Genomic DNA, 15982 nt, shown 5'->3' with positions numbered 1-15982 from the left:
TTACAACAGCTAATCTTGCTTTTTCACAAGCTTCCTCCTGTGAGGAGTGGTCAGAGGTAAACTGATTTCTTCTCTAGGACCTATGTTGAATAGAGTAGTGTCCTGAAACTAAAAACATGTTCAATATGAAAATTTTAAACATTTTAAAAGCACTTTTAACATTTGTTGATTTATAATTTATCAGTTGATTTCACTTATTGCCTTTGCTGCAATCATTCCAGACATTGCCTATAAAAATTTCTCATAAGCAGCATTTAGACTTTCCTATTCCAAAAAGAGTAAAATACCTAAATCATCATAAGAAATAAGGATAAAAAACCTGAAAACCTAAAAGTTAAAGGCAAAGCAAGATGTACACCCACTTGCTGGATTCTAGCCTTCAGTGATTCAGGAAGTTTCCCTTTTTGTTGTGTGGGAGTTTCCTAAGCATGGTTTACATATGCTGTTATGCTTAGGGCATTTCACCTGTAAAATGTTTGCTAGGAACAAAAGATACGAAGATGATGATGAACACTGGTTTTGCCCACATGGAAAACACAGTACGTTCAGTAAACCCTGAGGTCAGCTTCTTTGCCTGCTTCCTTTTGTAAAGGAAGCAATGTCCATGTTGGTCACTGAGGAACATGTTACTCTCACCTAGGAACATGTTTCTCATTTGACTTTTTGCCTTCTTGTTTATCCTCTTGAAAATTTTTATAGATCTTCCACTTCCAAAGAGTCAAATCTCACATATAGTGATCCTGTAAAAAGGTTTCTGAGACGGTAAATTTTCACTAAAGCAGATGAACCTGTCTATAGTCATCTTTCTCCTGTGGAGTGATTGGTGGATTTGAACCACTAGCCGTGTGGTTAGCACACCTCTACTTACCAGGGATCTTTTGGGAACATAAATTCAAAATATTAAGCTCACTGCATTCAAATCAGTTCCAACTCATAGTGAGCCTATAGGGGCAAGTAGATCTGCCTCTCTAAATTTCTGCTCAGAAAGCTTCATATTTCTGTAGGAGACAAGCTAGCGGGGGTGAACCTTAGCACCTGTGGTTGGTTGCCCGATATGTCACACCAGCACTCGATTTAGGAGATATAGGTGTAAGGAACTGGAAGTAAATGCTGAGGCAGCTTTAGAATAAATACACCATTAGTCAGTACAACTTGTATGTGTCTGCAGAGAAAAAATTAAGATGCTGTCATCAAAGTACATGTGTCTTTCATTCTTGCAAGCCTTTCATTTAATTATAGCTATACATTGCAAATGTGTTTTCATATTTATTGTACCTGTTATTAAGAATAAAACAACCCAGGGACAAGGGAACAACATTGGTCCCAATTGGTAGTGAGGTGGGAGTGGCAGGCCTGCTAGGGAATGATCAAGGGTAAGATAAAGTAATGAAGAGGTATAGCTGTAACTCAGGTGGGGATGGAGCATGATAGTGGGGCAGGAAGAAAGTCATGGAAAATAGAGGAAAGAGCGAGGAGGCAAAGGGCATTTATAGAGGTCTAGACAAAGACATGTACATGCAAAAAAAAAATATATATATATATATATATATATATATATATATATATATATATATATATATATATATATAGAGAGAGAGAGAGAGAGAGAGAGAGAGAGAGAGAGAGAGAGAGAGAGAGAGAGAGAGAGAGATGGGGAAATAGATCTATGTGCCTATAGTTATAGGTTTAGTATTAAGGTGGCTGAAGGACCTTGGGCCTCTACTCAAGCACTCCCTCAATGCATGAATACTTTCTTCTATTAAATTGGCATTCTATGATGCTCCCCTCCCAACACAACCGCTGAAGCCAAATCAGGTGAACAAGCAAATGTGGTGAAGAAAGCTGATGGTGCCCGGCTATCAAAAGATATAGCATCTGGGGTCTTAAAGGCTTGAAGAAAACAAGCAGCCAGCCATCTAGCTCAGAAGCAAGAAAGCTCACATTGAAGAACAAACCAGCTTGTGTGATCACATGGTTCTGAAGGGATCAGTTATCAGGCATCAAAGAACAAAAAATCATATCATTGGGTGCACACCTCCATGATACGATCGCTGAGGACAAACAGGTGCATAAGCAAATGTGGCAAAGAAAGCTGATGGTGCCCGGCTATCAAAAGAGATAGTGTCTGAGGTCTTAAAGGCTTGAAGGTGAACAAGCGGCCATCTAGCTCAGAAGCAACAAAGCCCACATGGAAGAAGCACACCAGCCTGTGGGATCACAAGATATTGAAGGGATCAGGTATAATGCATCATCAAAAAAAATCTTACCATAGTGAATGAAGGGGGAAGTGCAGAGTGGAGACCCAAAGCCCCTTTGTTGGCCACTGGAGATCCCCTCACAGAGGGGTCTAGAGGAGGAGATAGGAGATGAATCAGTCAGGGTGCGACATAGCACCAATGAAGAATACAGCTTTCCTCCAGTTCCTAAATACTCCCTCCCCCCACCCCACTACCATGATCCGAATTCTACCTTGCAAGATTGGATAGAGCAGAGGTTGTACACTGGTGCAGATAGGAGCTGGAGGCACAGGGAATCCAGGGTGGATGATACCTTCAGGACCAGGGGTGTGAGGGGCGATACTGGGAGTGTAGAGGGCAAGTGGGTTGGGAAAGGGGAAGCGATTACAAGGAACTACATGTGACCTCCTCCCTGGGGGATGGACATCAGAAAAGGGGGTGAAGGGAGATGCCGGATAGGGCAAGATATGACAAAATAATAATTTATAAATTATCAAGGGCTCGTGAGGGAATGGGGAGCAGGAAGGGAGGGGAATAAAGAGGACTTGATGCAAAGGGCTTAAGTGGAGAGCAAATGCTTTGAAAATGATTAGGGCAAAGAATGTACAGATGTGCTTTATACAATTGATGTATGTATATGTATGGATTGTGATGAGTTCTATGAATCCCTAATAAAATGTTAAAAAAATAATAAAACAAAACGAAACAAAAAATTCTGTCATTGAATCAATTCTGACCCGTAGAAAACCTTAGAGGTTTTCTGAGTCTCCATAACTCTTTATACAAGGAGACAGGCTCACTTCTCCCCCACAGAGCACTAGTGGGTTTATACTGCAGAGCTTGTGGTCCAAGGTTTACCCAAGAGCACCCCAGAGTTCCTTAAAGCATCTGTTATATATTTAAAAAAAAAACAAAATAAACTAACAAGAAACCCTCATTGTCATTGAGTTGATTCCAACTCATAGTGACCCTTGGACTGAGCAGAGTTGTCCCCTGTGGTTTTCTGAGACTCTAGGTGTTACTGGAGTAGATAGACACATCTTTCTCCCTCAGACACCTGATGGTTTCAAACTGCTGACCTTGTGGTTAGCAGCCTAATGTGCAGCCTATGATGCCCCCATAGGTTATAGAGCGAATTACAGTGCTTTAAAATACACCAAATTTGTTCAATATATAAATGCAGGAATGGATGATGTTGAAATGTTTGAATATTAATTAAATTCACAGTAAAATGTATGAAGTTGTGTTTACACTACAAGAAGGAAGTGATTTGTTGGAATTTCCCTCATGCATAATAAGTACAAAAAATATCTTGGACCAGAGATTTTGTCATTAACTTCTGTTCTATTTATAAGAAAATAGATTGAAGACTTAATCTGGCTTTACATAAAATGGTGATGGCAACAATATTGACGATATGAATAAAAACGGTATTGAAATATAATTACAATATAAAAGTTTCTTTTCTAATATCCCCACATATAATTACTATATTAGGAGTGAAAAAAGTAGGTGATAATGTCTAGAAAAAATTTATCACTTAATTTCACTTTGCGTTAAATTAAAATAGGATGAAACAAAGAGAAAAATATCAGCCTTAGCAATAGAAAATTAATGAAAACTTTCAATGGACGTTGGCGGACGTTGGGTATTCCAGTGAATAATCACTTGTCCTCCATACACCTTTGAGATCAAGCACAGAGCTGTGGAAAGAAATAACAGAATCATTTGTACATTGACTACACTTTGTCGCTGTTAGGTGCTAGCAAGCTAATTTTGATGAGCAACTCTATGTGACAGGATAGAACTACCCCATAGGCTTTTCTAGCCTGGGGGGAGGACTTGGAACACTCGCTCATGACGACCTAAGATTGCAGCCTTCAGTGTAGATTGCAACTCATTGTAAAGAAGACGGAAATGCTCATAACCGGAACAATAGGCGGCATTATAATAAAAAGATAAAAGACTGAAATTGTCAAAGATTTTGTCTTGCTTGGGTCCACAACCAATGCTTATGGAAGCAGCAGTCACGAGAGCAAATGACAGTTACATTAGGAAAATCTGCCACACAAGCCATCTTTAGAGATTTGAAAAGCAAAGATGTTACCTGGAGGACTAAGATGCATCTAAGACAAACATGGTATTTTCATGTGCCTCTTATGCATGTGAAAGTTGGACATTGAATGAAGAGAACTGAAGAAGAATGAGTGCACTTGAACTGTGGCCCTGGAAAAGAATATTGAAAGTTCTTTGGACTGCTAAAAGGACAAAAAGATCTTTTAAAAAAATCATTTTATTGGGGCTCATACAATTCTTATCACAATCTATACATACATCCATTGTGTCAGGTACATTTGTATATTTCTTGCCATCATACATCCACTGTGTCAGGTACATTTGTATATTTCTTGCCATCATCATTCTCAAAACATTTGCTTTCTACTTGATCCCTTGGTATCAGCTCCTCATTTCCCCCCTCCTTCCCTTCCTCCCTCATGAACCCTTGATAATTTATAAATTATTATTTTTTCATATCTCACACTGTCTGATGTCTCCCTTCATCCACTTTTCTGTTTCCCTGGGGGGTTATATGTAGATCATTTTGATTGGTGACCCCTTTCTCCCCAACATTCCTCTACCCCTCCTGGTATTTCTACTCTCATTATTAGTCCTGAGGGGTTTATCTGTCCTGGATACCATGTGTTTCCAGCTCTGATCTGTACCAGTGTACATCCTCTGACCTAGCTGGATTTGTAAGGTAGAATTGGAATCATGATAGTGGAGGGGAGAAAGCATTAAAGAACTTGAGGAGAGTTGTATGTTTCATTGTTGCTAGACTGCATCCTGACTGGCTCATCTCCTCCCTGTGCTCCTTCTGTAAGGGGATGTCCTCTTGCCTACAGATGGCTTTGGATCTCCACTCCCCACTCCCCCTCATTCACAATGATATGATTTTTCGTTCTTTAATGCCTAATACCTGATCCTGTCAACACCTCGTGATCGCACAGGCTGGTGTGCTTCTTCCATGTGGGCTTTGTTGCTTCTGAGCTAGATGGCCACTTGTTTATCTTCCAACCTTTAAGACCCCAGATGCTATATCTTTTGATAGCCAGACACCATCAACTTTCTTCACCACATTTGCTTACGTACCTACTTTGTGTTCAGTGGGAAGCTGAGCATCATGGAATGCCAGGGACAAACAGATCTTTATTGGAAGAAGCAAAGCCAGAGTACTCCTTAGAGGCAAGGATGACAAAACTTCATCTTACGTACTTTAGACATGGGGTCAGAAAAGACCAGCCCCAGGAGAAGGACATCAGATCTGGTAAAGTGTAGGGCAGTAAAAAGAGAAAGCCCCTCCAGGAGGTGGATTGACCCGATGGATGCAACAATGGGCTCAAGCCTAGAAACAACTGTGAGAATGGTGCAGCATTAACTTCTCCTCACTACGAATGAGCTTCTTCGCTCTTGCCGACTCAAGATAGACTCATATACTCATATGCATGTCCTTTCTCTTTTGCCTCATTCTTCCCCCACCCTAATTTATTGACTTAACGTATTCAGTATCAGACAAATACTGTGTGATGTCGCCTTCCTTGAAACAAACAAAACTTCAGAAAACCATACTCCTTTCCTGCCACTGACTCGTTCTGTCAGGCATGAAGATTTCTATACTATTTGTATTTCTATGACTGCAGTTAAACGAAAGTAGTCTTATTTTTAGTATACTTTTTGTGGTTCACATTCTGATGTATATTTTATAAGGGTAAGCTGGAGGTGCTCTGAGCCAGACAGGCTGCTAAACACAAAATAGATGATTCAAGCACAGTAGCTGCTCCGTGGCAGAAAGATGAGCCTGTCTGAGCCCACAGAGGTTGACAGGTACAGAAACCATGCGTAGGTTTGCAGGAGCAGGTGGTGTTTCAGTTGCTGATAGGGTCGTTATGAGTCAGCACCGACTCAATAGCACCTAATAACAACAACACAAATTGAAATGGACTCAACGGCAATAAATTTGATTGGTTTGTTTGTTATGATTTCTTAGTTATAAAGATACTAAAACTTAATATTTTCTTCTCTTACTAGTATGGCAACTATAATAATCCAGGCTTACTGGCGGGGTTACAGTGTGCGCAAACATTTTTCTACAAGACTACATACTGCTGCAACAGAACCCATGAAATTCCAGCCAAATTCCCATATCACGGAGCAGAATGTAAAGGAAGGGAAGACAGAACACATGCTCAATATCCAAGAACAAAGGGAGAAGGCTGCTATTCTTATTCAGGTTGGTCTCAGCTTTCTGCTACTAGTACATTACTCCACTTTCACTGAGTTATTCTGGTTGGCAAACCCCCCAAAGCAAGGCGTGGCTTACAGAATTAAGGATTTACTTCTGACTCACAAAGCCTCTGCTGTCCCGTGGATTAGGACTCCACTGCAGTGGCCAGTGGATTCAAACCACAGACCTTTTGGTTAGTAACCAAGTGTTCAAACACTATCACTCAGGTTCATTTCTGACTCATATGGCCTGTAAATTATAGAGTGACTGTGTACAGCCTGCGCTTCCACTTAGTGTCTAGGCTGAAAAGGAAACACCAAAACTGAATCATGGCTAAGGGCCAAGCAGATCCACAAAACCATATTTAAATCTCTATTCATATGTGTCACATCTGCTGCCATTTGATTAGGCAAACCAAGTCACTTTCCTAGCTCAAAAATGAGGTGGAAAATATACTCAATCTAATGGAAAGCACTGTAAATTATATAGCAAAGGATAGGAAGCCAATGGGTTTGAAAAATATGAACATAGATTCTCAACATTCTTTAGCTTTTGCCATAAATACTCTATGATTACCCAACACATTATAAAAATGCCAAGGTCTCAGTTTCTAATGCCTTTGTTTTTTAAATTATATATTATTTAATAATAAATTATAAAATATAGAATTTTGAAAACCACATATATAAATATTGTGAAGAGTATCTGAAACTTAAAAGAGCACTGTTTTAGAAATTGATGTTTTAATGTCATTCTATCCTTTAAATGAAAATAACCCTATTGACCTGGATAATTTGGTGACAATAGGAACTTAAGAGAAAAAAAATATTTGAGCTACACTCTTAAATATACACTTTATTCCCTAGCTGAAGAAACTTGAAATGTTTCAATTAGTATTAGTCTACAGGGATACCTAAGAACATATTTCAAAATATATAAAAATATTGTTATTTTTTTCAAAAACCCATTATATTAAATAACTACAAGGCAGTAAATATTAGAAAGAGTTAAAAGTCTTGACTGAATCTTCACAAGACCAGATTTTGAAATAAAGTTCACTCTGATTACATTAATTCTTTAATTTATTTAGTAATGTTTTTAATTGTGTACATTTTCTAGGCATTGTTCTATGCACAGGAACCATACTGTCAATGTCCCTGCCCTCATAGATTTTTAACTCTAGTGGAGGAGGCAAATATCCAAGGGAGTGTTCCCCTAAAATGGAATCTTTTTTTCAAAGTATATATTTATGTAATGCTAATAAATAAGGTAAATACTTTAAATGATGATAAAGGGTGTAGGAAAATAAAGCAGAAAAAGTGAGATGTGAGTTTTAGAAGGAAATCCATCATTTTATATAGATAATGTTATGGACAGAATTATTTCCCCCCAAATTATGTGTGGAAAAATTACCTGTGAATGGAGTCATTTTGGGGAAGAGAATTCTTTATGTTAATGAGATCATCTTAGTGTAGGATATATGTTATACTTAGTCATTTTGGAGTTCTAAAAGAGTCCATTAGATACAGGATATATATATGGGGAAGATAGATACAACAAAGAAATATCAGCACTACCAACAAGCTCCTCTTGGAGCTACTGAAGTCTGTAATCTGGATGAACGGGAGAAGAATATAATATATAAATTGCAGGTTATGGTAAGTACTTTAGCTTTTAATAAAGTTATAGGAAAAATTTTAAGAAAATAACATTTTGTTCACTGAAACCACAGGGGGAAAAACATGGGAGGCCATTTGTCTGGGGCTGAGTTCTCTAGAGAAGCAAAGCCCGTGACTGGATGGCACATCACCACCACCACGGCCTACGCTTATGTAGACACACGCAGTGAGAGAGCACATGTCTGAGTTAGCAAGAGGGAGGATGAGAGAGAAATTCAGATCAAGGAAACGGCTTACCCAGTTGTAAAAGCAGGCCAGTCTCAGCCTGAGCAGATTCCAATCCTTAGGTCATATATTAAGCTAAAAGTATCTCTAACTTGTGCAATGGTGAGTGATGACACATCAAAGGTAAGCAGAAAGAACACTGGCTGGTGGCTGCACAGGTGGATGAACCCAAGGCCATCTTTGTGACTACAGATTCCAAGGCACTTAAAGTTGGCAGGTAAAATGGCAGAATTCTGATGACTCCCAGGATAGGCAAGCAATATGCCAAGACATTGGATCAGATTTACAGAACTGGAGATTACGAGCTGAGCTAGATGCAAGATCCAGATCTAGCAAAAGGCAGAACAAGCATTTCCACAGCCTCTTTATATTGGAAGGAGGCCTCATCCCTGAGGAAGCTTCCTTTTAATTGTATGAAGGCTGCCACCTGGTGCAATTGTTGTATTATGTTAGGTCAGGTCATGGGGATAATTAGGAGCTAATTGCCAAGCCACTAAGAGTCCTGGTCCAGCCAAGTTGGCAGAGAACCTTAATTATCACGCTATTGGAGGAATGGGGACATGCACTGACACGATCATATTTATTTATGTTGTACGAGAGTGTGATTGATTTTATGACAAATTGGCTGAAATTCTTTGTAGTTTAGGCCTCTACAGATTGTGACCTAGCATAATGTAAACAACTCCATGATGGGATCTACTGTGAGCAGTCAAGCAGTCATGGGAAGAATAGAATGGATTACAAACCTTTTATTCAGGTCACTGCCTCTGATATGTGACCTTCCTCATATATAAGTAGATGCTCTGGAGAACTTCCTCACTTCTTGATGGTCTGTATCTTGCCACTTGCTCAGCAATCTCAATTTGTTGGGACTTGGACCAATTCCCTATTGCCTTCTGATCCTGGGAACCATAAGCGCCAAACATCTGACCTGCCAGTCTTGGACTCATTACCCTCTGCATCTACCAGCCATGATCTCCCTGCTTTGTCTTCCTTGTTAATTTCCTGCATCCTGGTTCATCAGCTCCAGTAGCTACATATGTTGGAAAAACCCTTAGCTTAACATTAGACCCACAGACTGGAATCATATTAGACATACCCATGTCTGAAACTGTATGGACCACTGCATTGATAAAACATTTCTATAAGATTTTATCTATTGATCTATCTATCATCTATCTATCAACTGTCTGTCTATCTATCTGTCACCAATTTTACTTCTCTATAGAGCTGAGACTAGGTGAGAGCAGGACCACTATTTGATGGATCTTGGTTTGATGTGTCCAGACAAGAATTGATGGTGCCATGACCAAGGTAGCACAGTAAAGATGAAAAAGAATATCGCATCCCAGAATATATTTTGAAGGTTGATAATATCAGTGCATGGAATATAGTGTATGGGAAATAGAGAGGAAGCAAGGATTCTTCCAAGAAATTTAGAACAATCAACATTCCAAGGCCTTTCTATTGAAACTACAGTATTGAAGAGAACTAATCTTTGCTATAATGCAAATTAATATAGTGAATGAATTTATATGGATGCATCTCCTTAAAATCAGTGCACAGAGGAAGTTGTTACTGTTTCCTTGGGGGTGGGGGAAATATAAAGAGGGCAGTGGGCAAGGCAACTGAGGAAAATAAACAAATCCAAGTTACGATCTAAAAATGTTATTCTGTTACTTAATTAGCGTAGATGTGTTTTGGTCCAAACTGCCTCCTAGCATAATTGCACTAACACTAAATGACTATCCAACTTTTGCTTCTATTTTCTAAATAAAGGGAAGTTCATTAAGTAGGAAACCTTTTGGTTCAGTGACTGATAACTCTATTATATGGCCTTTGGTGGTGATTCAAAATTTCCTTTTCATATCCATAAAAAAGTTAGAAGAGTTCAGCTTTTCTTTCAAGTTAGAAAACAAATATGTATCATCAGACTACATGAAATCATTGAAGGCAACTCAATTTAACTTTTTCTTTAAATGAGAATCATCTAAATTTTAAAACAGCTTTCATAGAATACAAACCCTAGGGCACTGCATCCTTGGGAGCAATATCTCTTGTTCCATGCCCTCTTCTGAATCCAGACTGAGCCTCTAGTGGCTTCCTGTCAATGTACACTGCAATCTTTTTATATGATCTTCAGTAAGTTTTACTTGCATATGATATTAATGACACTTTTGTATAATTTGAGCATACTGCTGTGTTATAATTCTTTTGAATGGGTACAAATATGGATCTCTTCCAGTCATTTGCCTTTGTAGCTGTCTTCCAAATATCCTAGCAATCTGTTAGTGCATCCAGTACCTCATCAGCTTATTGATACATTGCAATTGACCGTCCGTCAATCCTGGAGCCCTGTTTTTAGCTGATGCCTTCTGTACAATTCAGGGCTTGAATTTTTTCTTGAGTTCTTTCTGTTTAAGATATATTGAGCGTGTTCTTTTTTTGGGGGGGTGTTTTCTAACTTTAGATCATTGCATATTTTGTTATATTTTACTTCATCCTCTCCAACTGCCCTTTGCAATATTCTGTTCATTATTTGACTCCTCGTTTCTTTGATTTTCTCTACTCTGTGATAAACAGCAAGTTTCAGATTTGCTTCTGACATCCACTTTGATCTTTTCCTCCTTTCTTGCCTTTTAATAGGCTTTGGTCGTCTTTATGGATGAAGTTCTTGATGTCCTCCCACAGCTCATCAGGTCTTCTGTTTTTAGTGTTAAATATGTCAAATATATTCTTGAAATTCATGTGGGATATACTCAAGGTTACATTTTGACTATGATAATCTTGTTTTAACATTTTAAGCATCAACCTCTACTTATGTATGACCATTAGTCATCTGTCAGCCCCTAGCTTGGTTTTACCCCTTTATATTGAGCTTCTCCATCCTTTCTTCCCACAGATGTGGTCAATTTGATTTCTTTGTGTGTTTGTCTGAGTTGACTAGAGAAACAAATTCATAGACACTCATATGTGTATAAGAAAGAGTTTCATATACAAGTTCAATTAAATAGTAAGAAAACATCCCAGCTCAATCCAGATCAAGTCTGTAAGTCCAGTATTAGGCCATATGCCTGATACCAATCAATCTATAAATTCCCATTCAGACTCACGAAACACATGCAATGATGCTGAATGCAGGATGATCACTGACCAGTGAGTAGAAAGTCTTGTAGATCCAGTGGCAGTGTAAGCATCTCAGTACTGGAAGGGCTCTTCACATTGCTTCCCAGATCCAAGGCTCTGGCTGTCATCCGCTTGTCTCCATGTGGCTTGTTTAGAAGAATGTCTCTCGGGGACTGAGCATGTGTCTCACCTCCAGTGACCTATTTATTTCCTTAGCGCTTCCAAAGGAGGTCATTAAGCTTCGATGTGATTGATAGGCTAGACTTCACCCCTTCACTCTTAATCCTCCCAAATTGACAACAGATTATGTAACTACCACACTTTGCATTCCATCTGGAGAAGTCCAAGTATATAGTATTGTTGGAAAAAGATATTTGTTATGAAGGAGTTGTTCATCTTGTAAAATTCTATATTGCATATCCTTTTTACTTTTTATAACAAGATCCTAATTTTAAGCTATTATTCAACTTTGCATTCCAATCACCAATAATTTTCAATGCATTATGAAGGCATATTCAATCAATTTTGCACTAAAAATATTGATAAAATTCTTCAATTTCTTCATCACTAGCTTTAGTGGTTGAATAATTGTTGTATTGATTGGATTTCCTTCTTAACAACCTGTAATATGCTAATGACAAGGGCTTGAAGCACTTGCTGATGAAGATAAAAGATTTCAACCTTTTATGTTCATTACAGCTCAACATAAAGAAAACCAAATCCCCCAAAGGAACTAATAGGTTACATCATGTAAACGAAGAAAAGATTGAAGTTGTCAAGGATTTTTTTTTGCTAAGATCCACAATAAATATTCATAGAAGCAGCAATCTAAAGATCAAATGATATTGTACTGGGGATATCTGCTCCACAAGACCTCTTCAAATAGTTGACAAGCAAGGCTTTTACCTTGAGGACTAAAGTGTGCCTGGCTTTGGCTGATATTTTAGATTACCTCATATGCATGTAAAATTTGGACAATGAATACGGAAGACTTAAGAAGAAGAAATGCATTTGGGATATGGTGTTGGCAATGACTATTGAAAGTATCATGTACTGCCAAAAGAACAAACATATCTCTCTTCATCTTACATACTTTGGACATCTTATCAGGAGAGACCAGTCCCTGTAGAAGGACATCGTGCTTGGTAAAGTTGAAGGGCAACCAAAAGGAGAAGGCCCTCAAAGAGACGGATTGATGCAGTGGTTGTACTCATGAGCTCAAACATCACAATTCGGAGAGTGTCACGGGATGGGCAGTGTTTCCTTCTGTTGTACCTATGGTCGAGATGAGTCAGAACCGAGCCAATGCCACCTAACAACAGGAGTAGAATCTTACGGTAGTTGGAGGCCAAAAAGATGATGTCAGCTATACTAATGGATATCGTCATCTATCCAGCAAATTGATTTCAATCAGGAAAGAAGGATCAGTGAATTTGGGGTGGATTACTTGGACAAAAATGATGGCCTCTACATATATGTAAATTAGAAAGAGAACCTTGAAATGAGTGGCACATGTGTATTCTTATTTTGGGTATTTTTAATAGAAATTAGTACAACTTGAATTCTTGTCACACTAGAGAAACACACCCTATATACTATAGTTTAGAAATTTAGCGGAGTCCTTCACTGGGCTTAATTTCTCCAGAGCCACAGTGAGTCGATCCTTTTGCTCTTGTCCTTGAAGAACTGTATGTTTATGCCTATAACTTTATAATTATTATATATAAATAATGATTTTATATATAATGATTTTAGGGATTTATTTTATATTTAATTTTATAGTTATCTTAAGCATAAGCATGTTTTCAACATCAAATTAAATCAAGTCCAATATCAAAGATATTCTTAGAAAGTGGATTTTTATGCCTGTGCATTCCAATCTGTTTTCTACCTCTCTCTATAGCACTTGAATACTATCTTTATGGTATATGCTTCCCTTTAAAACCTGCCAGCCTCCGCACAAATGTATCAAGATGTGTGGGCTCTAGATTAAAGATGACAGGCTAACCTTGATCTTCTAGTGACTTTGAGCTCTTCTCCAGGGCAACAATCAATGATCCTTCTCAGAAGGTAGTGGGCCCTACTGAGGGTGTGATAGACCATAGGGTCTGATTGCTTTTAGGAAGATAGCCTATAAGCAGTTAATTTTTAAGTGTATGGAGTAACAGCCTTGTGCCTGCAAATAGCACCTTAAAATTGTTATTATTATGGGGCATCATGGGAAATAACTTTTACTTAGGAGAATATGAGTCGAGCACATCTCCAACCCATTAATATGAAGCTTCCCTCCATGGAAGTCCTGACCTCCCAGATTCCTTAACATATGAATGTTGAGAGTTTGCGCACATATACTCTCTTCCCAGTTATTTCCCACATATATGTATATGTATTTTTAAAAATATGTACAGTATAGGACCTTGTGTTTTGTTCTGATGTGCATAGCATCATTATGAGTTTTAACATCATAACCAGCACATAGACACAACATATGCATTTGTGGTACTTATTCATGTACCAGCTTTAATAGATAAATTGTAGCTTGCAATGCAAACTTATTTCAACCTTGTTTTATATGCTTAAAAATATATTCTGATGATCACATCTTTGCAGTATATAATCGCATTCAATTTTTTAAAACTATATTGTACTTACATCTATAACTTCACAATTGCTGAAGAGTGTGTGTACAATTTTATTGTTTTTTGTTTAATTTTAATGTAAATTAATTAATTATTATAAACCAGGATACTAGGCCTTATTTTGCTATTCAGATTGCATTTTTAAGTTTTCCTGAATGTGCATTAGGGGAATTTTTTAACATCATCATTTAAAAATTTAAGAAGTGGTTTCCTTTGTATCTTTTTCTTCTTGGTTTAGAGTGGGTCCAGGAGGAATTGTCAGATAATTAATTGGTTGACCTACTTGTGCAGTTGAGGGAGTTTTAAAGATTCTTTTCTGTCAAGAAGAATGTCTCTGGAGATTCAGAACTCTAGACACAAGCAGTCATTTAATTTATCTTGCAGTTAAGTGTCACATAAAGTTCAAATAACAGATTATTGAGCCATTAAACTAAGATCTAAGATGTTTTATCTTGCTGATGGAATAACAGAGAATCTGGTTTAGGGTTTGATCTATAACCTTGTATAATATGCTTTTAATTTTTATTTAGGCAGTTTGGAAGGGCTTCCTTTTACGAAAAAAACTGACAACAGCTCTAGAAGCTATTAAGAATGAAGATTCTGAAGAATATGAAGAAATAGATTTAGAGGATTTTACATTTGATGAAGTAAGTACCAAATGCAGAATACAAATGTCGGTCTTAAAGTATTGTTTGTACAATGTTTGGAGGTGAACCTGGTTTCTCGGGTGTTTGTCCTGCAAATATTTCATTCCATATTTTTTTCAAATAACACTTAAGAACGAATGGTACTAATTTATTAACTCCTTCATTTACCCTACAAGTGTACAATGCATAAATCAACTATCATTAAGTCATTTCTGTCTTATAGTGACCCAGTATGACAGAGTAGAACTTTTCCACAGGGTTGCCAGACTTCAATCTTGACACAAGTAGACTGAATGCCTTGTCTGTCTCCTATGGAGTGACTGGTGGGTTTGAACTTTAGACCTTTTGGTGAGCAGCTCAGTACTTAACTATTGTGCAAGCAGGCCACCTGGACAACATACAAACATACTTTGTTTTATCACACTTTGCTTTATTGCACTTTGCAAATGTAATGCATTTTCTTAAATTAAAAATTGAAGGTTCATGACAGTCCTTCAGTGCGAGACTATTGATAACATTTTCCCAATAATATGTGTTCCCTTCCTGTTTTGCTCTCACATTTTGGTCAATTTCACAATATTTCAAACTTTATCATAATGTTAATAGACACTTAATAGACTCACTATAGTAGATATAGTATATATAGTATATATGTAAAATATGTATGACTTGCTTTGCTATTTTCACTTTATTTTTTAAACTATTTTATTGGAAGCAAATACAGACATAATAACTTTCCATCGTTGAATCACATCAGCAGTACTGTACAATTGGTATCACAGTCAGTTTCAAAATATGCGCCTCTTTATTTAACTCCTTGACATCAGCTCACCTCAGCCTCCCTCCCCACTCTACCTCCCAGGTATACAGGCATACACTATTCCTGTATTCTCCTTGCTGTCCCATAGGTTCATCAATCTTGGGTTTCATGTACTGGGGGGTGGGGGAAAGGAAAACATACAACAAAAATTCAAGAGGTTTACTCTCAATGACAATATACATCTGAGATAAATCCCATTATGGTAAAAAATAGAATATATTTACAACCCAATCAGGCTTAACATGCATCAAAGGGGGATCAACTGACAAGGTCTTAACCATTTGTCAGGTTTATCACTTCGATCTCCTGTGGTTATCTCCCAGTGCA

The 15982-nt window shown here is 37.8% G+C and overlaps 1 protein-coding gene across 1 annotated transcript in view; it reads left to right on the top strand.

The window, feature by feature from the left end:
- The window catches only part of LRRIQ1 (leucine rich repeats and IQ motif containing 1), a 229613-nt gene that overhangs the window by 82711 nt on the left and 130920 nt on the right, over nucleotides 1-15982 (top strand). Inside the window, 2 exon segments of the mRNA XM_075553220.1 lie at nucleotides 6324-6525; nucleotides 14719-14835. Of these exon segments, the coding sequence (XP_075409335.1) occupies nucleotides 6324-6525; nucleotides 14719-14835 (319 nt within the window).

This window comes from Tenrec ecaudatus, chromosome 6 (genome assembly GCF_050624435.1).
Source record: "Tenrec ecaudatus isolate mTenEca1 chromosome 6, mTenEca1.hap1, whole genome shotgun sequence".
NCBI classification, from domain to species: Eukaryota; Metazoa; Chordata; class Mammalia; order Afrosoricida; family Tenrecidae; genus Tenrec; species Tenrec ecaudatus.
Note: the sequence above shows the minus strand (reverse complement) of the source record. Positions and strands in the feature narration are given on the sequence as shown.